The sequence below is a fragment of the Myxine glutinosa genome, chromosome 4 (genome assembly GCF_964187855.1).
Source record: "Myxine glutinosa chromosome 4, kmMyxGlut1.1, whole genome shotgun sequence".
In the NCBI taxonomy this organism is placed as follows: domain Eukaryota; kingdom Metazoa; phylum Chordata; class Myxini; order Myxiniformes; family Myxinidae; genus Myxine; species Myxine glutinosa.
The window spans coordinates 58,952,797-58,974,571 of NC_136264.1; the positions used below are offsets into that span (position 1 = coordinate 58,952,797).

The 21,775-nt window shown below is 48.0% G+C and overlaps 1 protein-coding gene across 3 annotated transcripts in view; it reads right to left on the reverse strand.

Annotated features, from left to right (window-relative positions):
• The window catches only part of LOC137424679 (period circadian protein homolog 1), a 92,551-nt gene that overhangs the window by 57,405 nt on the left and 13,371 nt on the right, over window positions 1–21,775 (reverse strand). For 2 of the 3 annotated variants that reach the window (XM_078775771.1, XM_078775772.1), the window contains 6 exons: window positions 20,913–21,009; window positions 11,924–12,055; window positions 10,267–10,411; window positions 10,033–10,131; window positions 9,766–9,920; window positions 7,855–7,976 (listed from right to left, as the gene is read on the reverse strand). In XM_078775771.1, the coding sequence (XP_078631897.1) occupies window positions 7,855–7,976; window positions 9,766–9,920; window positions 10,033–10,131; window positions 10,267–10,411; window positions 11,924–11,942 (540 nt within the window). In that variant the 5' untranslated portion in view covers window positions 11,943–12,055; window positions 20,913–21,009. Of the gene's footprint in view, window positions 1–7,854; window positions 7,977–9,765; window positions 9,921–10,032; window positions 10,132–10,266; window positions 10,412–11,923; window positions 12,056–20,912; window positions 21,025–21,775 lie in introns of those variants that run through there. The other variant, XM_078775773.1, reaches the window with a different exon arrangement.

A 21,775-nucleotide genomic window follows, 5' to 3' on the forward strand; every position in this document is an offset into this window, starting at 1 on the left:
TAAGCTCGGGTGGCAACTGCAGTGGTGGAGGTGTGCAGGTGGGTAGACCTGCTGGGAGAGCTACACGTCACAGCCCAGAAATTGTGCAAGGGCACCGGGAGATGAATCGGGGGAGTGAGACCCCAAATTGAGAAGCACCACAGTTTGGTCAATGGGAATTGGTTTTTAGAACCCATAGTGTAAGTTGGCCAATGGATTGGCGGGAAAGACCCCGGGTAGTGTAAAGTGTGTTAATGTCATTTAGAAAGTAGTTAGGATGAAGTCTCCTCGCACCATCTGCATCCACTCACCTGAGGTGACAGGTACTCCGCACCATGCCATGTTTTGATTATTTTTTACTGTGCAAATGTTTGGATTGTGAGACGCATCATGATGTGGGTGTGACATTGTGCTTTGTTGTTCCATCTCTTCCTCCTTATGAGGATTGATGATGAATTGGGTGATGGCAAATTTTGAAGTAGAGGGATTGTGGAGACGAATTTGGTATAGGAGAAATATGGGGAAGACGTGACAGTAGTGACGAATTTGTAAATGGGTAGATTTTGTAAATATGGGGTAAGGGCAAGGGTAGTGTAGGTGACAGGGGGGTGACGTACGGTAGGGACGAGCTTTCTCACTTCGCCCTCCGTACGCATTTCGCCTTGCATTGCCTGATTGATGTGTACCCTTGTGACCTTACCCCTCGCTCAATTGTCTCTTTTGTCTCCCACATGACCTGTGCGCCATTGGGTGCCGAGGGGAACGTGCGTGAGTCCTCCATTGTGCGCCCGGAATTCCCAGAACCAGCTGTCTGCATCGATGCACCACATTATGGACCACATGTCTGTGGCCAAGCACCACTTATGGACCCCATGGGTTGGGGCATGGCCCCTCTGCTGGAACCGGCCATGAGGGCCCGACATCTTGCTGGCGGACCTTGGCCACAGGGCACCGATGCCCCACAGGTGAACCACACGTAGTCGGCCCTGTGGGCCATAAATAAAATTTAAAAAAATGGACACATTGGGTGCAAGTTTTAATACAAATAGGCCGCCAGTAAGCAAAGCAAAGGAATGACAACATCTGGAAGAACAATAATAATAACCAGCAGAGGGAGCCGAAGAGCAAGAGATCACCTGCAGGGTTAGGGGTTGTTGTTTTTATTTTCATGAACAATGGTGACTGCACCGATTGGTGCTTGGGTGTGTATTGGTGCGTTTTTGGGTGCTTTAATGGTGCATTGATGCAGAGCAGACTGTCTCCCCCCCCAGAAAGAACAATCACAGGTCCTGGGTTAGTTTTGTAAATAAAAATAGCGTCATTGTAAATAATGCTCCCCACCGTCAGTGTATAGTTTGAAGACCATTCCGCAATTCGGTTAACTGTGGGCGTAAGTCTGTTAGGCAGGGTGCAATGGAGCAGCGGGACACATTTATTTATGTTTTAAAACTGTCGCACTCAGGGTCAGGTTAAAAGTAGAGGGAACTACACCTACGTGTCACACTAAATAAAAGTTGTAGGCCCGGGACGTGCCTAAGAGGAGGAGGGTGCAGTGTTGCGGATATGAGGACTGTATTTTTTTGATTGTGTGCTTTATTATTATTATTATTGTTTATTCTGCGCCCCCTGCCTCCGGAGCTGTGTAAAGGTGAAAGGGCATCCCATAATTAGTCCACAAGCATACACGTCAGCCAATAATAGAATACCCCTGTTCGATAGTTATATCTTATTCTGTGTTTTAGGGTAAGGCTGTGTCTCCCATTAATTGAAGTACTCCATTGCACCAGTGAAAGAGAATAGATCCCCTTTCATTCCCATCCCCAAAATCTCCATTTCCTTTCACATCCCCTTTCGTCATTGCCAAGCCTCGATTGCCAATTACATCCCCTCCAAAACCACCATTGAACATGTGCTCGGGTCGGGGAAGAGGGGCGTGCCCGCCCGTCGTCATCAAGGGCGGAGCCAGAGGGTCGCGTGACCAACCAGGGCCGAGGTGAGCACACCGATGGGCGTGTCCAAAAGGCCGGCGGCTTGATCGCCGGAGGCGCTATAAAGGCGCGCGCGCAAGAAGCGTGGGGTGGTCGGTGGTGAGGAGTGAGTGGACCAAGAGAGAGAAAGAGTGGTTGGACCAAGAAAGAGAAAGAGTGGTTGGACCAAGAGAGAAAGAGTGGTTGGACAGGGAGACGTGCAAGAGTGTTGTTGAGTTGAGGGTTTGGACCAGACGGGTCAGACGAGTCCTGGCAAAGCAAGCGGCGGCCACAGCAGCAACAACACCCAACAGCCGCTTGGGGCCTGGACGGCGGTTTTGAGCAGGGCCGCGAAGGAACGGCGGCTGCTAAACGCGCCGATCGTGCTGCAGGACCCCCTTGGACCTTCCTCTCCCTCCAGCCATCCACCTCCTGCCTTTCCACCCTTCTTGTGTACGTGAGTTTGTTCTGTGTGTTCTGTCCCGGGGTTAATTAAGTCTGTATAAGCTAGTATTTGCACTGTGTCACCTGCGTCTTATGTGTTGTAAATAAACGTGACTGCTTTCTTTTTGCTTGTGTAAATAATAAATCCAATTACTCTTCTGTCCGTCTTCTCGTCTTATTCCTTTTCCTCTTTGCATTCGTCGTTTTAGTCTTTTCCAGATTGGGCAGCTGCGGTGCGATACGGCCAAAGTTTGGGGTGAATCGGGTGAGTCGGGGAACAGCTGTTCGGTCGCGGAGCCTTCGCTCGGCAAACAACATCCTAAACCGCGATCAGTAACAATATATACACACACGAGTATATATTGTTGCGGTTTTGAGAACCCACACTTGTAAATATAACATCATTAAAGGTTAAAGGTAGCACCCCATAGATAGGCCACAAGCAACACGTAGGTCACCATAGGACGTCAGTTATTTCTTAGTATGTGTTAGATAAGGCCATTCCCAATAGTTGCATCTGTGTTGCGTCAAACAAATAAGAGTAGGCCCTTCAGTTCATTTTGGCAGCCTCCCTTCCAAGCGACGCCATTAAGCGCTCCCCAGGCTGTGCCCCATGGCCCCTTCCAATTGGTTATGCGCCTTTGCCAGCAGCGTTCGCAACCTCGCTGGGCTTCCGCTCAAACCAGCCCAGAAACCCACGAGGTAAGGCCCGAAAAGGGGGCGGAGCACCAGGATGGAGGTGCGGCCACATCAACCAGCCATCAGGGCGGGGCCGGTAAGCCATAACCAGCCAACCAGGGCTGGAGTGAGATCGCCTGACAGGCGTGGTTTTGGGCTTCCATAGCGTTCGCTGGCTTGGTTATAAAAGCGCGTACGCAAGGCCCTTCGGAAGGACTTGGAAGGACCGATGCGATTGCAAAGGACTCGTGAGGAAGGTGCAGTGTGATAAGAACTTACGGAGCAGCGCTCATTGCGAAAGAACGTCGGGGAGAGAGAGGCGCTTGACCTGGGACGTGTGCTTTACGAGAGAACTGAAGCCAAAGATTGGTATTGGGAGGAATTGCGCTTCACGAGAGGGCTGACCGGGCGAGCGCGCGGCACGCATTTCCAAGAACTGCAGCATGCAGGACTTTGGGGAGGGGGCGCTTGGAGCGAGTAAGACCGGTAGCGCGAGTACAAAAGCGCCGGTACACCAATTACGTACGCCAATAGCCTAGCTTACCTTTCCCCGTCACGATAATTGTCCGCTCACGCTACGCTATGCGGAGAGCTGCCTGCCGGGTTTCATCGCCTGGTATGGGTCGAGGACCGGAGCCTGGACACCATCGCCGGACCTTCCACCCTACCATCTGCATCCCCGCGTGATTCTGAAGTCTGAGACCGAATCTGAGAGCGAGCGGGCCCGAGTCCAGGGAATAAGTTAAGACTGTAGTTAAGACTGCCCTGTGTACTTTTCCTTCCTCTTTCTTTCTTGTACATTCTTTTGTTTCCTCTTCTTATCTGTACATAATTAATAAACCAATCTGTTCTTCCTATTTTCCTGGTTTCCTCTCGATCCGATCGTATCAGTCTCTTCTCAATTGGGTAAGTGTGGCATGATTAGGAACCGCTTAGAATCGGGTCTAGTCACTGGTTAACAGCTCGGATCGCGGATTGCTATCCGCTCGGCAACATTCCATCAATATCTGTGATTCGGGCGGGAGTTATCTCCTTGCTTCCTGGGCGGCGTTAGTAAGTAGGTAATAAGAAGTCGGTTTACAACTCTAGTTAACGCCGTCTGGAAGGAACGTCATAACTCCGGATCCCGTCGGCCAGATAAAAGGACAATGGGATTAACCCCCTCTTGATAATGGGAGAGCCGACGTCGGAGATCCGCAACAATATGATACAGTGCTTCTTTTAAATTACGACAGGAATTTAGAAATCGACCAGAGCACTGACGCACGTTGGCCTGCACTTTTCAAAAGGTACAATGAGATCCTTTACGTCCGCAAGAGAACAGGAAAATATGGGAAAGTCAGCTCTCATCTTTGGACAAGGATATTGTACTCATTGATGCAACAGTTGCAACACCCTGACTGCAAATTGTCAGTGTTCACCTGTATAAGAACATTGAGTTTTCCCACTCAAATGTAAGTGTGCTCTTTACAAGGCCCTATTCTAAGGAACAGTGTAACTTGAACAAAGAAAGAAAGAAATGCAAACATCTCTTAAGACGAATGCACAATGGTTTAGTAGATATTGGGATTTCCAGGGTGCAGCTGTACTGCTGATGCAGTGTCCCCTATTACCAGTAAGATGGTACGCATTTTGCCAATCTTAGAAGGGTGACTCGCTGAGTCAACCCACCTAGTGTTATTTCACTATCTTGGATAAATTCCCTAATTCCCCAACCAAACTCAGGACCCTAAGATCTCAAGCGCCAGCCACCTTAACCGTTAAGCCAACACCATGCTTGGGGATTACATTCATAACTGCAGAATGAAAGATTATTTGGAAACAGAGTTTTGATTGTCATCCATATGAGCACGACATAAAAGGTCAGTGCATTTGTGATAATGTATTGTGGATTAACAGCATCTGACCCATTTTGATAACTGGCTGAGACGAACTGTGCGCGTGGACTGGGCCCTCCGCTCCACACCAACATGATTCTCGGCAGCACACTTATATGACAAGCAAAGCTATCTATGATGTATATACAGTATTACATATTAACTTGTTTTGTCAATGGAGGATTTTTTTTTCCAATCCCTTCTCCCTTTTAGGTTGGCTTGATAGTGGAGTGGGTAAAGCCATATTGCACGGCAGTGGCGTTATCAAAGCAGACAAAATAGAGAATATGTATGCAATGGGTGGGTATTTAAAAAGGAAGGGAGAAGAGGAGAAAAAAACATGACAAGCGGCAGAGGAGGAAAAGAAACATGGAAGAAGAGTATCAAAACGGTAGGAGAACAATAACTAGGCCATTTGTGATGCATATTGCAAGAGCATTACAAGTTTGAATAAAATACCCTTGGCACGTGTGCAAATAAAATGAAAATTGGGAAGTAACACTATTAGTTTGTTTCATTACCTCCACCACCAAAGGTGGATGGAGGTTATGTTTTCACCCCTGTCTGTCTGTCTGTCTGTATATTTGTGAACAAGATATCTCAAAAAGTTGAGGACGGATTCAGACGAAATTTGGTAGAGATGTAGTGTATGTGACAAGGACAAAATGATTCGATTTTGGTGAAGATCCGGATTCGGATCCGGCTGGTATAATTTTTAAAGTGATTCTTCACCATTGAGTGACAGGACTAAAACCGATACATTGCACGTCATCTCAAAACGTTATGGACGGATTTGGACGAAACCTGGTGGACAGGTTGGGTGTCTGACATGGGCGAATCGATTCGATTTTGGTGAATATCTGAATATGGATTCGGATATGAGAATTATTTAATTTATAAGTGATTTCTTCACCATTGAGAGATCGGGTGAAAAGCGATATATATATATATATAACATGATATTTAAAAAAGGAATGGACGAGTTATGACTAAACTTGGTGGACGAGTTGGTTATGTGACAAGAACAAGCCGATTAGATTTTGGTTCAGGTTCCAATCCAGATACGGCCTATCAGTGGGACACAAAACATAAACTGTTCAGCCTGGTGGAGGTATATGCGCTCTACCGAGTGCCCTTTTAGTTACAAATTCAGTTATTGATAGATATCTCAGATATACATATCGTGGGCAAAAATATTGGCACCCTTGCACTTTCTTCAAATAATGCACCATTTCTTCCAGAAAATTGTTGAAATTAAAAAATATTTTGGTATCCACAAATGTATTACTTTGGTTTGCAGTGGAACAAAACAAAAAAAGCTGAAAAAAATTACTAAACCTTAGCTTATTCCACACATAAATCCTAAAATGGGCCGGACAATATTATTGGCACTTTTTAGAAGTTGTGAGAAATAATTAGATTTCAAGAAGGTGATTCTCCTTTACTTTTGAATTGAACTCACCTGTGGTGAGTTGCAGGTGCCTGCAATATAAAAATCACTCATTCAACCAGTTTGAATGCAGAAAAGGCATCATTCTGCTGTTTTGCCTCACTGTGTATGTGTTTTTGTCCTGTGTCCAACGTATGCAGTGTTATCAGGAAGTATAAGGCCCATGTCACTGTAGCCAACCTCCTTGGACGTGGCTGCAAAAGAAAACTTGATCGAAGATTGCAGCGAAGGATTGTTCGAATGGTGGAGAAAGCATCTTGATCAACTGCCAAAACAGATTCAAGCTGAGCTTCAGACACAAGGTCCGATAGTTTCAACTCGCACCATCCGTCACCAACTCAATGAAAGGGGGTGCTATGGTACAAGACCCAGGAGGACCCAACTGCTGAGAACGACATAAGAAAGCCCGATTGCAGTTTTCCAAAACACACCTGAACAAGCCAAAATGCTTCTGGGAGAATGTCCTGTGGACAGATGAGACCAAATTAGAGCTTTATGGTAAAGCACATAATCTCTATGTTTACAGAAAACAAAATGAAGCCTTCAAAGAAAATAACACCTTCCCTACAGTTAAACATGGTGGAGGTTCAGTGATGTTTTGGGGTTGCTGTGCTGCCGAGGGTACTAGGTGCCTTGAACATGTGCATGGCATCATGAAATCAGAGATTACCAGGCATTTTGGAGCACAATGTTTAACCCATTGTCAGAAAGCTGGGTCTTCGTTGAAGGTCCTGGGTCTTGCAGCAGTACAATGACCCCAAACACACTTCAAAAAGCACCAGGAATGATTCATGACAAAATGCCGGACTGTTCTGAAGTGGCCAGAAATGAGTCAAGATCTAAATCCCATTGAACACCTGTGGGGAGATCTGAAAACAGCAGTTGGGAGAAGACACCCCTCAAATCTGGGAGAACTGGAGCAGTTCGCACAAGAAGATTGGGCCAAACTGCCAGTAGAGAGGTGTCGGAAGCCCATTCATGGCTATAGGAAGCGCTTGACTGCAGTCATTTTGTCCAAAGTCTGTGCTACCAAATATTAAGTCTAGGGTGTCAATAACCTTGTCAATGCCATTTCTTTTTATTTTCTGATTTAAAAGGATATATTAAGTTCTGAATCAAAAACAAAGGTTCTGTAATATTAACAGTGAAATTAAGAATTGTGGAGACCAAATGCTTTTGTCAATTTCAACTTATTTTTAGAGAAAATTGTGAGTTATTTGAAAAAAGTGCAAGGGTGCCAATATTTTTGGCCATGACTGTAGATATTCAATACAAAGTGGCAATGAAAGGTGAGATAGATCAACGATATTCATTAGCAGGTGAGATAGATAATCACTTAAATTGGGACGTTGGTGAGAGCAAGTTGGTTTCCCCTCTGATGAGAAGCAGTTCGTATGAAATAAACAATATTTATTAATTACTATAAAGAAAACTGCTGATCCGTTTGTCACTAATTTACCGCATTCTTTAGTGTAAAGTCAGACATGATTGTCTCCACCTCCTCCAGGGTATACGTTGTGATGTCAAGCATCGCCGTCTGTCCATCGTCCACAGTCCACATCTGGTAGTAATCATCATTTGCTGAGGGAAGCAAAAAAAAAAAAAAAAATTACATTATATATATATTTATACAAATATATATAAAACTTTTTTTTTTAATATGGTGGTTTAACATGCCTTCCCAGCATTTTTTGTTTGTGTTTGCCATCCTTTTAAATGCTTACAGTCAAACAAGGAAGCAGCACATACCATTTTAAAAGTCTTTGGTATGATTTAGCGGGGTTGGAACCACGGTCTCCTAGACTCAGAGTAGACACACAGACAGACAGACAGACACACAAGCGATTGCAAAACCCCATCTCCCGCTGCATGGGCAGACGGGCTAATAACTTACTAACATCCTCTCCGTCGATCAACTTCACCAAATAAGCCTAGTCATCATACAAGCCACTTTAGTGACAAATTCAATGGTACTACAAAAGCAACGTCAGTGCAATTGTAAGGCTCAAACTGAGTCAGGGCAGCAAGATCATTCTTGTATACTCATATGTGGGTTGGAATCAAATCATTTGATTGAGGTGACGGGCAGAAAATTTTGGAATTCGCTCAGGGTGCCAGTGATAGCTCGCCTATTCTATGCAAAAGATTTAAATGTTCCGTGCTTTAATCTTTAACGTCCACCAACTAATGGTTCCTGCTCCTGAACTGTTTACCTCCACTTATTCATATTTTACAGTTTATTTCATCTTTTCGAATATTGATTATGAAAGAATCAATTTTTGGAGGAATTTCTACCCAGTGGACTTGTATTCCATGTCATTCACCATTGTCAGAAAGTTTTGACCTTTTGATAGTGGCCAGTTTCTCTCTATGTGCCTTGACTGCCTTGACTTCATTAAGAACTAGACCTGCCTTGACTTCATTAAGAACTAGACCTGCCTTGACTTCATTATGAACTAGAACAACACTCTTCAACGTCACAACGTCAACTGATATGCCTCCACCCACATTATTACATCATTATACATACTTGCACCAAGTTTGATTTAAATCCATTCAGCTGTTCTCAAGTATCACATTTTCCTGACCAAAATCACCTCACTCCTCACCTTTGATGCCAAAATATAATCAGTTCATCTTTGCATCATTATATATAATTATCCAAGTTTGGCAAAAAAAATCCCATCACTGGTTCATAAGTTAGCTCGGTAACAGAATTTTTACCTGATGGGATTTCTTACATTTGACCTTTGACCTATTGATCCCAAAATCTAATCAGTTCATCTTTACATCATCAGACAAGCCTGTATTTACTAAGTTTGAATTAGATCCCTTCAGCTGTTCTCAAGTTATAGAGCTATGACAGACTTTATTATTTGACCTTTCTTGACCCCAAAAATCTAATCAGGTCATTGTTTCATCACAATACATAATTGTACCAACATTGGTCAAAATCCCATCACTGGTTCACAAGTTATTGCAGTAATGGGATTTTACCTAATATGACCTCTGACCTTTGGCCTTTGACCTCATGACCCCAAAATCTAATCAGTTAATCTTTACATCATTATACATACCTGCACCAAGTTTGACTACGATCCCTTCAGCCATTCTCAAGTTATCGCGGTAACGAAAACACATCACGGACGGACGGACGGACGGACAGCTGGATGGACAACCCGAAAACACAATGCCTCCGTCGACTTCGTCGGCGGAGGCATAACAACAGTAAGTACTGAAAAACAATCTCCATGGAGACAAAACAAGAAGGTCCAATTGAAAAACTTGCATTTAGAATGTTTTAATGTTTCCTGTTCTAGCAAAAAAAGTAGGCACGACAAGTATTATATGATAAAAGAGTTGCCCTCACCTCGGACCTGCTTGACGCAGCTGAGTGCGTACTGCAGTGTGGCTAAGGTGCTCGATTTGCCCTTGACATGCCGGTCTGACGGAAGCTTGGCCTTCAGATCCTTCAGGGCTTTCAGTAAAGCTTTTTGTGTCTTGGCCTTCCTGGACTGTTCACTGCTGCAGGGTAGATACAGCATTGGCAGGTACCAGGTTATGGGGGAAAACAATCGACAATGTCTGTACTATATAATTTGCAAATGAATAAAATCAAAATGGTCAGAGTGCTGACCTGCAACCTGATGTGGATGGTTGGTCCTGCTCTGAACACGCACTCGGCAAACTGTGTGCATTTGAGCTGCTTGGAGGAGATAGGCTATGGGAGTTGGAGCTGCAAACAAAGAAATACAAAGCAATATCCTTTGTTTTTTTTAAACAGGATCTAAGGCTCATAGTGGAAGTGGGGACATGGACACACACACACAAAAAAATTTTTTTTGCAACTATATGTCTTTCGAGTTCACACCTCTTGCTCTCTGATGTGAGGATCATCAGAGCGGAATCCTTCCCACCATGACTTGAACTGCCACTTGAATGGCCACTTGACGCATTGCCCTGTGATGATCCACAGTTCAACGCATTCCCACTCGAATCATTGCCATTAGAATCACCTAGAAAAAAGTGGTGTTACTGAGAAACAGTTCTTAACTGTGTTAAGTGTATCTTGTGGTACATTCAGTCATTCATACAAGATAGTGAAATGTTGACCCCACTCCCTTTCCCCCACGTCTCATACATCTCTATAATTCTCACCCCATCCATTAACTTTTTCCCAAATCCCTCTCTTTCCCACATCTCCACTCCAACTCTCCTACCCTCCCTTTTCTCAATTGTAATACTCACAATCTATGCCCCTCCCCCGTCCTTGAATAAACATTTAAAAAAAACGTTTTATACAAGATATTTGCACAGAATCGTAAATTATGTTTGCAATTGTCTTGAACATGATTCAATTGAATCATGATGGAATATCAAAGGAATTATGATTCCATTGAATGAAACATGAATTTGATAAAATCATAATTACGTCCGCCACCATAGGTGAATGGAGGTTATGTTTTCACCCCCGACTGTCCGTTTGTCTGTCCATTTGTGAACAAACTATCTCAAAAAGTTGTGGATGGATTTGGACGAATCTTGGTGGACAGGTTGGGTGTCTGACAAGGACGATTCGATTCGATTTTGGTGAGGATCTGAATATGGATTCGGATATGAGAATTATTTAATTCTTTAAGTGATTCTTCACCATTGGGAGATCGTGCCAAAAACGATACATTGCAGGATATCTCAAAAAGTTGTGGACGGATTTGGACGAAACTTGTTGGACAGGTTGGGTATGTGACAAGGAAAAATTGATTAAATTCTGGTGAAGATCTGGATCCGGACCAACTAGTAGAATTTTAAAAGTGATTCTTCACCATTGAGTGATAAGGCCAACCAGGAGGAGGTATGCTTTCTATTGAGTGCCGTTCCAGTTAAGTATGCATTGTGTATCAAATAATTTGCACAAAAATATAGCTTGGTAACTTTTATGGAAAATAGCAGTTAACATACAAGTAACAAGACCCAATCATGTCTTTCCCCTGTAATTGGAGGGGATAACCAATTGGCTCTCACCTAATCAATAATTACCTCCTAGGTGGCTAGGATTTCAATATATTAACCCCTATGATCTTCCAACCAAAGAAAGCTGCAAAAAGCAACCAAGAAAAGCTACACAAGGCCCTTTGCTGTTTCAAACCTGCTATTGGCACTGCACATGCTACAATGCTACATGCTTGGGAGCCTCGCTGGTCTACAGAATAGCATGGGGGTTAATACCTATATATATATATAGCCTTTAACTTCTTATTTACAGTAGTTTGAGTCATCTGTAAGATATTATTGCAATGGAGTATGCAAGTGTTTGGATGGAAAGAGATGTTGCTGGACCCGAATCATCTGGACCAGTCATCTGTAAGATATTATTGCAATGGAGTATGCAAGTGTTTGGATGGAAAGAGATGTTGCTGGACCCGAATCATCTGGACCAGAATCTACACGGGCCGTGGAATCGCTGGAGTCTGTGGCAGGCTTTGTGGTAATTGCTGGAGGTGCTTGTGGTGGAGAGCGTGGCTTCTCACTTTGGGAAACAGCCTCCATGTTCTGTAGGTGGTGGTCAAGTAGTGAATCGAAAATCTGGTTGTGACTTGGAGCTGTGATGGTTCTGTTCCAATTGACCTGTTTCACTCTGCCGTGTCACAAATGGGGACAGTCTGTCAAAGAAATTGGAAAAAACCTTTATGTTATTTGCATTTTCTAGTGTAAAATTAAATCTAAAATAATAAAGGTTTGACGTGTATTTCCTGATTTGTTGTCATATTGTTATTGCTATTGAAGTTTTAAAGAATATGCAAAATAAATAACACCTTCATGACAAGGATAGACGCATGGTATGGCTACAAAAGCATATTATTGTGAGATAGCACAGAATATTTTGTCTACATGATAACAAATAGGACAGACAGCTTAATGTCCTTGCGATATACAAACAAGACATCCTCACGTGCTTTGACAAAGGGCGTACACCTGAAATGTCAGATTTCCTTTACATCCTATGGTGGTTAGCAAAGCTTTGTCAACTCTGAGTTGATAAAATCTATTGTTCAAATTGCCTTTTGACACAGACCGACAATTGTATTTACACAAGATGGTACTCCCTTACAAACAGGACAACCAGCTTAAATGGCTGTGTGCTTCGCATTGCAACGCCTCTTGCAGCCAAATCATAATATACAAAGCTAGCCACCTCTGTCTACCTGTCTTGTATACACGACTAAACCGCTGGATGGAACAATTTTAAACTTGATGGTTGTACTCGGTGTTTACTAGGTTAAGATTTTAGATGAATTGAAAAAACAACATTCATAGCCCCTTTTGTTTCGGCTTAAGTGGCAATGCCAATTCTCTATGTAAATGTGTATCATGTAGCGCTATTCCAGGTGAGAGTGGTTATTACAAGTCATAGTGTAATAAAATATGTCGATTCCTGCATGAAAAGCACAGACATCGGAAATTATCGTGACCAATCGAGGTGTTTGTTTGTTTGACATCGATGCAACTCCTGCACCGATGAACCAAATTTGCTAAAAAACAACAACTGCAGCTTCACCTCAGGGGCAAAGGGGTAGAAAAGGTCGAGAGAGAAGGGATATAAGTCGTAGTGGATGCAAGCTTTGAGGGAAATGTGTAAATGGGGTAGAGGGGAATGGGAGAAGCGTTGCTGCGTAGGTAGAATAAAGGGAGTAGATTTGCAGGCATTAGCTGCAATGGGGCATCTAGTTATTTTACAATCTGAAATAGATGGTCAACTTCATCTCAGAGCTGAAGTAATATGCACAAACAAGGTGAACTATCGCTATGTTACATATTCCAGAACAACAGGCCCAGCTTCAAATCTCCAGCAGCTTGCATGAGCGGATGAAAGCTTATCTACAGACCATTCATCTTCACGAGACGTTGGTGGGAGTTACAGCTTTTGCGCAGCAAACCCAATCATCTGTGTAGTATCATCTCTATTGCAAGACTTTCGCATGGAGAGAAAGCCCTTTTAAAAACCACTTCACATTGGTCTATTTTGGATAGAATGTCTTCCACAAATGGTTACAAAATAAGACTAGAAAGCATCTCAAAATGCAAAGCCCATCCCGCATCCGTTTTGTACTTGACGAAAACAGCTTTTTTAAAATAATCTTATTTTGTTTTCTCCATGTTCTCATAAAGGCTTGTTGAAAATTTGATGACAAAAGAGCAAATGGTAAACAAAGAAATACGGAAGCGATTACAAAACCAGGCTGTCCTGCTCTGTGTGGCGGTTATAAAAGTTTGTTGAAAATTTGATGACAAAGTTTCAAATGGTGAAAAAAAACAAAAAACAATTAGGACCTGGACACAAACGCACACACACACACACACACACACGTTTCTGCGTGGCAGACAGGCTGGTTACTACTACTGTATTGCAGTTCACATCAGATTTCATGAAGTGATTCACTAGATGGTGAGAGTACTGGTAGCTGGTAACCTCATACCATCATAACATGAGATAACTACCTGCATGGTACCTGCACAATGTGACACCTTGATCCAATACAGTTTTGCTGTGCTCCAACAGCGCTGATGTACATTATCAAAAAACCAACAAACATGTGAAGCAGTATTTATCTACATTAGTATAAAAGCCTGTAAAAAATGACGGCTTGGAACAGTTTATTCGACTGTGCAGCCTCGTGAGCACGCCAAAGTCTGAAGCCTCGGCCTACTGTCAGGTGTGCTTGCATCTTTAAAAAAAAAAATTATTAGACATCCTACGGACGTAAATGAACACTCGTTTTGCTCTACATGCACATTGCACATCATGTGCAGCGAATTTCACATGCCTGCACGTTGTATTTATTGTTATTAAAAAAAAAAAAACCCTTCTGTACACCGCCCTTGAGGCTCGGTTTGCAAGCCACCGACTACATTTCGAATGGAAGAGACATAATTACTCTTTTATGGAAAATGTTTTTCGAGGTTGTTTTATCCTCAAAAATAGACCGTAGTGATCAGTGATCACACATTTGTGTTAAAAGATTGGCCTTGAAAATCGACCTCATGAAGGGGGACAGACAAACACACAAACTGACTGTTTTATATGGTACTAGCCGAAAGCACCGGCGTGGCCCGGGTTCTTTTTGAATGAATTTACTACTACTAGGGCATGCCCGTACTATATCTATATCTAAAATTATATCCCCCCCTCTATTTACATGAAATGGTTTGGTCCATGAAATGTTTTGGTCCATTCGCAACGCCAAAGCGAACGGCGAACGCTTTACATGAAATGGTTTGGTGCATGAAATGTTTTGGTCCATTCGCAACGCCAAAGCGAACGGCGAACGGCTTGCGAGTACAGTGACAATCCCCCCGGGGTTTTTATTAGTTTTAAAACATAGTTTAACGCCAACATAGCGCCAACATAGTTTGCAAACGTGAAATAAATGAATACGCTCTCAAATGTGCCATCCGAGGCAGAGTGTGTCCGCCACGTTCGGCACACGCGATAGCTCGCTGCTCTCTGATTGGTTGAATCGTTTTTTGGACATAGCTCGGTAAGTAATTGTCCGATTAATATGAAACCTTGAAAAGGCACATCCTCGGGTCCCCAGCAATATACCTGGCAAGTTTAAAGTATATCGGACCCGTGGTTGTCGAGAAACAGCGGTCACAGACAAACGTACAAACAAACAAACACACAGAGATTACTGGAATTATAGATAGATAATTCAGCTTTTACTCGCGGCTGTAGAAGATTGACTACTATAATTCAGCTTGGCTTTTAATTGCGAAATGGGCCCAGCCCGGCCGATGCGGCCTCGACCGTCCTCGCCACCTAGCCTATAACCTTCCCAGGGGCCCGTCCCGACAATTTTTGTATGAGAGGTTTTCTCCTATCTTTCACTGTTCAGGAGATTAGCGCGTGCAGACAAACAAACAAACAAAAACTTTCTTTTATATATACAGACATATCTATATATATATATATATATATATATATACTGCAGTCAGGATTTTTTCACACTTAGCCCCTCGCAGGAATTTGATTCCTGTTTCTAAAAAATTGTAGATGAATTAATCTTCAATGCATTTCTGCTTATTCACACACACATACGCATGCATATACTTACGCTAACATTCGGGGTCTGCCCAGCAGGCACGTGAGACATCGGCCATTATAAAGCTCGCAGTGTTAAGTGTGGAAAAGTTCTGAGGAGATTGCGGCTGGCTCAATAGCGCAGTGGGCTTTTGACGCGTAATCAATGGAGGTTCCTGGTTCGAGCCCCGCATTGAGTCAGGATTTTTTCACACTTCGCCCCTCGCAGGAATTTGATTTCCGTTTAAAAAAAAAAACAACAACAAAAAAAACATATATATATATATATATATATACATATATATGAATACATTATTTTTATAGTACCTAGAAACCCTTCGTATTAGGTCACAACAATTAAATAAACAGCAAAAGCAAAGTTCGATGGTAACGACAGCGAGAAATAAACATGAAAACATTTTTTTAAATCTCAATCATTTCCATTAGACATCATCCGCAATTCGTTTGTCTACATACAGCAAAGAACGGCGTTGTCTGCAAGTCGATAAATTCTGCAAAATGGCACACAATCAGTCACTACTTGTGACAGCCAATGGATTCCCCGCGCTGTACAACGGTCCGTCCACACTCGCACATCGGACAAAGCAGACAAAAGCTGTCGGAGAGAGCCTTCTGGATGTTGATCCGAATGAAAATGAGCAGTCCGCAGGGCTGTTCCAGGGGCACTGGTGCTGAGTGTGGAATGAGGAGGAGATGGAAGGGAGGGTGGTGTGGCGGACACGAAAGCACTGACGTGGTGACATCACCCCGCACACCAAGTGGGGGTGGGCCACGCCCGGGAGAGAAGCGTGGCCTCACGATATACACGGGGCGCGCAGCCCTGAGCAGCTCAGTGTTACAGTGAGCTCTTGAATAAAGACTCTTACAAATTACCGCGTTGTCCGCTTCCTCCTTGCTTACAAGCAGCGCGCGTAACACCGCGCTTTACTGGTGACCCTCGACGTTGGATCTGCCGTAGCGATCCTTCCAAACACGACGCCATTGCCATGGCCAACAACGCGATGTCGGTTAAACTTCCCGAATTTTGGGAGGCCCAGGCCGAAGTTTGGTTCGTCCAAGCCGAAGCCCAGTTTCAGCTTCGGCGCCTCACCGGCGACGACACGCGCTACTGCCACGTCGTCGCCTCCCTCGGGCCTGGCACGGCCGCTCGAGTTGTGTCCGTCCTTCGCCACCCACCGGACGGCCACAAGTACGAGGCACTCAAGCGGCTGCTCCTAGCCACGTTCGGCCTCACGGAGGACGTACGGGCCGACGGCCTCCTGGATCTCCCCGAGCTCGGCGACACGCGCCGTCGGTCCGAATGGACCATATGCTGTCGCTGTTGGGCGACGAAGCCCCTGATTCTCTATTCCGGGCGCTTTTCCGTCGCCAACTTCCAGCACAGGTACGCCTCGCGTTGGCCGGGACCATGCTAACGGAACCCCGAGCATTGGCCGCCGAGGCGGACAGGTACTTCGCGGCTTCGGACACGCGGGCGAGAGTCGGTGCGGCCGTCGCGGACCTCGAGGCTGATGCTGCTGCCCACCTCGTGGATCCCGAGGCTGATGCTGATTCACAGCATCAGCTTACACAGCATACGCAGCATGCTGATACGCACCTCGTGGCCGCCGCCACGCCCCGCCCACTGCCGCGGCGAAAACCGCCACCGCGGGGAAAACCGCCGGCTCCACCGGCCTGGCGAAGCCAGCTGCACTCCTCCAGCTCCACCACCTGGTGCTGGTTCCACGCCAAGTTCGGCCACGAGGCTCGACAGTGTCATCCGCCATGCTCCTTCAACAGGTCGGGAAACGCCCGGCCGGCGCTCGATAGTGGCAATGAGCGCCGGCCGTTCGAGCAGCCTGCTGTTCATAACGGACACCTTATCCGGGTGCCGTTACCTGTGCGACACGGGAGCGCAGGTGAGTGTCGTTCCTGCCGGTACATCGGACAAGCACGCCGCGGGCGGGGGCCCCGCGCTGCTTGCCACGAATGGGACGCCCATCCGTATGTACGGAAAACGCTGCCTCTCTCTGTGGTTCGGAGGGCAGGTTTTCCGATGGTCGTTCGTCACCGCCGACGTGCCCATGGCATTGCTTGGCGCGGACTTCCTGTGCGCCAATGGGCTCCTGGTCGACGTAAAGCACAGACGTCTTGTCCAGGCCGAGACGTTCAGCTCGCTCGCTTGTGCGCTGCCCACCTCGTCGAGCAGCTCACTGAGCGGCTCACCGAGCGGCTTGCCAAGCGGCTTGCCGAACGGTTCGGTTCCGGCCACATTGATCTGTACGCTTCCGGCAGCGGACGAATTCACCCGCCTCCTCGCCGGCTTCCCGGCCCTCACGCGGCCCACTTTCTCGGCGGGGGCCGTCAAGCACGGGGTGGCCCATCACATCCCCACCGTCGGGCCACCGGTCTACGCCCGGGCACGCCGCCTCGAGCCGACGAAGCTGGCGGTAGCAAAAGCGGCGTTCGCTACCCTGGAGCGACTCGGCATCGTTCGGCGCTCGGAGGGTGCTTGGGCGTCGCCGCTGCACATCGTGCCGAAGCCCGGCGGGGGATGGCGACCGTGCGGGGACGATCGCCGTCTCAATGACGCCACCACCCCCGACCGCTACCCCGTCCCCCACATTCAGGACTTTTCCGCCCGTTTGGCGGGCATGTCCTTCTTCTCGAAGGTGGACCTCATACGCGGCTACCATCAGGTCCCCGTCAGGCCGGAGGACGTCCCGAAGACGGCGGTCATCACGCCGTTCGGACTCTTCGAATTCCTGCGGATGCCCTTCGGTCTGAAGAATGCGGCTCAGGCGTTCCAGCGGCTGATGGACAGCGTCCTGCGTGACTTGGATTTTGTATACGTCTACCTGGACGATATCCTCGTCGCCAGCGCGTCCCGCGAAGAGCACCTACACCACCTCCGCACGCTCTTCGAACGCCTGGGCCAGCATGGCCTGATTGTGAACCCCGCAAAGTGCCGGTTCGGCGTCGCCGAAATCGATTTTCTGGGGCACCGCGTCACCAGGCACGGAGCCGTCCCCCTGCCGGCCAAGGTGGAGGCGGTGAAGGGGTTTCCACGCCCCCGCACGATCAGGGGGCTGCAGGAGTTCCTGGGCATGGTGAACCTTTACCATCGGTTCCTGCCCCGTATCGCCCAGCTCCTGCGCCCCCTGCACGAAGCTCTCCGAGGTAAGCCGGGCAAAGGCGACATTACCTGGACCGAGCAGATGGACGCGGCATTCACGGGCGCGAAGCTCGCCTTGGCTAACGCCACCATGCTCGCGCATCCGGCGCCCGATGCACCGATCGCCCTCACCACCGACGCCTCGGACTACGCGGTGGGCGCGGTGCACGAGCAATGGGTGCATGGAGCTTGGCAACCGCTGGCGTTCTTTAGCCGGCAGCTTCGCCCACCCGAACGCCGTTACAGTACCTTCGACCGCGAGTTGCTCGGGCTTCACTTGGCGGTCAGGCACTTCCGCCATCTGCTCGAGGGCCGTGCGTTCACGGCCTTCGTCGACCACAAGCCGCTGATCTTCACGACGGGCAAGGTCACCGAGCCATGGTCGGCCCGGCAGCAGCGTCACCTCTCGGCCGTGTCCGAGTATACGACGGACATCCGGCACGTCGCGGGGAAGGACAACCCGGTGGCGGATTGCCTTTCCCGGGCCGTCGCCCACGCAGTCCACCTCGGCATCGACTGTGCCCGGATGGCAGCGGACCAGGCCGCTGACCCCGACGTCCAGGCCTTGCGGACCGCCGTCACGGGCCTCCGCGTCACCGAGGTGCCGATCGACGGCGCGGGCGCGGCCCTCTTGTGCGACGTCTCCCTCGGGCGGCCTCGCCCGATCGTGCCCGCGGGCTGGCAGCGCCAGGTGTTTGACGCCATCCACGGCCTGTCCCACCTGGGCGCGAGGGCCTCCCAAAGGTTGATTGCCGACAAATTCGTCCTCCGGAAGGCCGTCCGCGGCTGGGCCAGGACGTGCCTCGCGTGCCAGCGCGCCAAGGTGCACCGGCACACTCAGGCCCCGTTGGCCCCGTTTACGGTGCCGGAACGCCGGTTTGACCATGTCCACGTGGACCTGGTGGGACCTCTGCCCCCCTCGCGGGGTTTCACCCACATCCTCACCATGGTGGACCGCACCACCCGGTGGCCGGAGGCCGTGCCCTTGGCGTGGACGACGGCGGCGGACGTCGCGCAGGCTTTCATCGCCACCTGGGTCGCCCGGTTCGGCGCCCCCTCAGACATCTCGTCCGACCGCGGCCCCCAGTTCACCTCGGAGCTCTGGGGGCGGTCGCGCAGGGGCTCGGGGTCCGGCTGCACCGAACCACGGCCTACCACCCCCAGGCTAACGGCCTGTGTGAGCGATTTCACCGCTCATTGAAGGCCGCGCTCCGGGCCACCCTCCGCGACGGCGGCTGGGTCGACAGGCTCCCCTGGGTCCTGCTGGGCCTCCGGACGGCGCCCAAGGAGGACCTGCGCGCATCCGCGGCGGAGTTGGTCTTCGGGCAACCGCTGCGGGTGCCGGGCGAGTTCCTCCCCGACTCCACGGCACCATGGTCTCCGCGTCACCGCTCTGCAGGAGACCGCCCAGAGGTTCGCCCCGGTGCCAACGGCACGCCACGGGCACCCACCGACGCACGTCGCCCCGGAGCTTCGCACGGCGGAGTAAGTCTTCGTCCGCCACGATGCCCACCGGACACCACTGCGGCCCCCGTACGACGGGCCTTTCCGCGTGCTGGAGACCGGGGTGAAGCACTTCACCCTGGACATCGGCGGTACTCCTGACCGCGTTTCTGTGGACCGCCTCAAGCCGGCCCACCTCGACGTGGACCATCCACTGCCAGTGGCCCGACCCCCGCGTCGGGGCCGCCCCCCTGCGGGCGGACCCCCGGCACTGCCCAGCCCCGCCGCCACGCCGCCCCCCTGTCCTGCACCCATTCCAGGGGCAGCCGGTGGCATCCCTGCATCCCAGACGCCGCCAGTCTCCAGGGGGCGCTTCGGCCGGGTCATCCGTTTGCCCCGCAAACTGACCCTTCAGGTGCGTGGGGATTCTGGGGGGGCGCGTGTGGCGGACACGAAAGCACTGACGTGGTGACATCACCCCGCACACCAAGTGGGGGTGGGTCACGCCCGGGAGAGAGGCGTGGCCTCACGATATACACGGGGCGCGCATCCCTGAGCAGCTCAGTGTTACAGTGAGCTCTTGAATAAAGACTCTTACAAATTACTGCGTTGTCCGCTTCCTCCTTGCTTACAAGCAGCGCGCATAACACCGCGCTTTAGTGGTGTGTATCCACTGCCCTGTTTATACAACTCGCGTGTTGTGTAATGGGGTGGTTTAATACTCGCTTCTTGCTCTTCATCCACCCCTCCCTCCCTCCCTCTCCATCCATTTGTCATATGCAAACACTTCATGCACAATCTCACAAATTGTCCTACTTACCCTTATACCTACAGTTGTAGGTCATGGCAGTGGTTCCCGTGTCTGTGCTGGCCGTCTGCGCTGGACCCTGCCTGCTCCGTACCGCACATGCTTTTAGCTTCACCAGTGAAGGTGTTCGAGGAAGACAGGCACAGAAAAAAGTGAGAATAAAGTAACAATGAAGCGAATAATCGTATAAATATTGTCAGGCTATTTTATGCACAACACATTTGGATGCAAAGCAACGTTTCACTTAAATGTTCATTTTTTTATTTTTTTTTGCCGTAAAGAGGAAATAAAACAAAAATCAAAGCAACCATTGATTTGCACGAGATAAATCATTTGGCAACACGTGCATGGGCATCATGGTCACATAACAGATGTATTATTCTCCTTCTATCTATCTCCTTCTATCTAACAGACTATCCCTTCTCCTTCTCCCTCCTTTTGCTTTAAATATTTCCCTATTGATTCTTGTCTTTTTGCAATTGTTGTTTTCATGTATTGTTATGCATTATGTTTTCCACTCTGTCAAAGCGCCTTTGGGCTTCTTGAAAAGCGCTATACAAAATAAATGAATTATTATTATTATTATTACTAGGGCATTGCCCGTACTATATCTATATCTAAAATTATATCCCCCCCCTCTATTTACATGAAATGGTTTGGTCCAAAGCGAACGGCTTGCGAGTGGTGACAATCCCCCCCCTCTATTTACATGCAATGGTTTGGTCCAAAGCGAACGGCTTCCGGAGTTTGGTAAAGAAATCGCCATCGCGTGCACAAACGCGCAGGAAAGCGAATGAATCGCAAATTCGTTTTTATTAGTTGTAAAACATAGTTTAACGCCAACATAGTTTGCAAACGTGAAATAAATGAATACG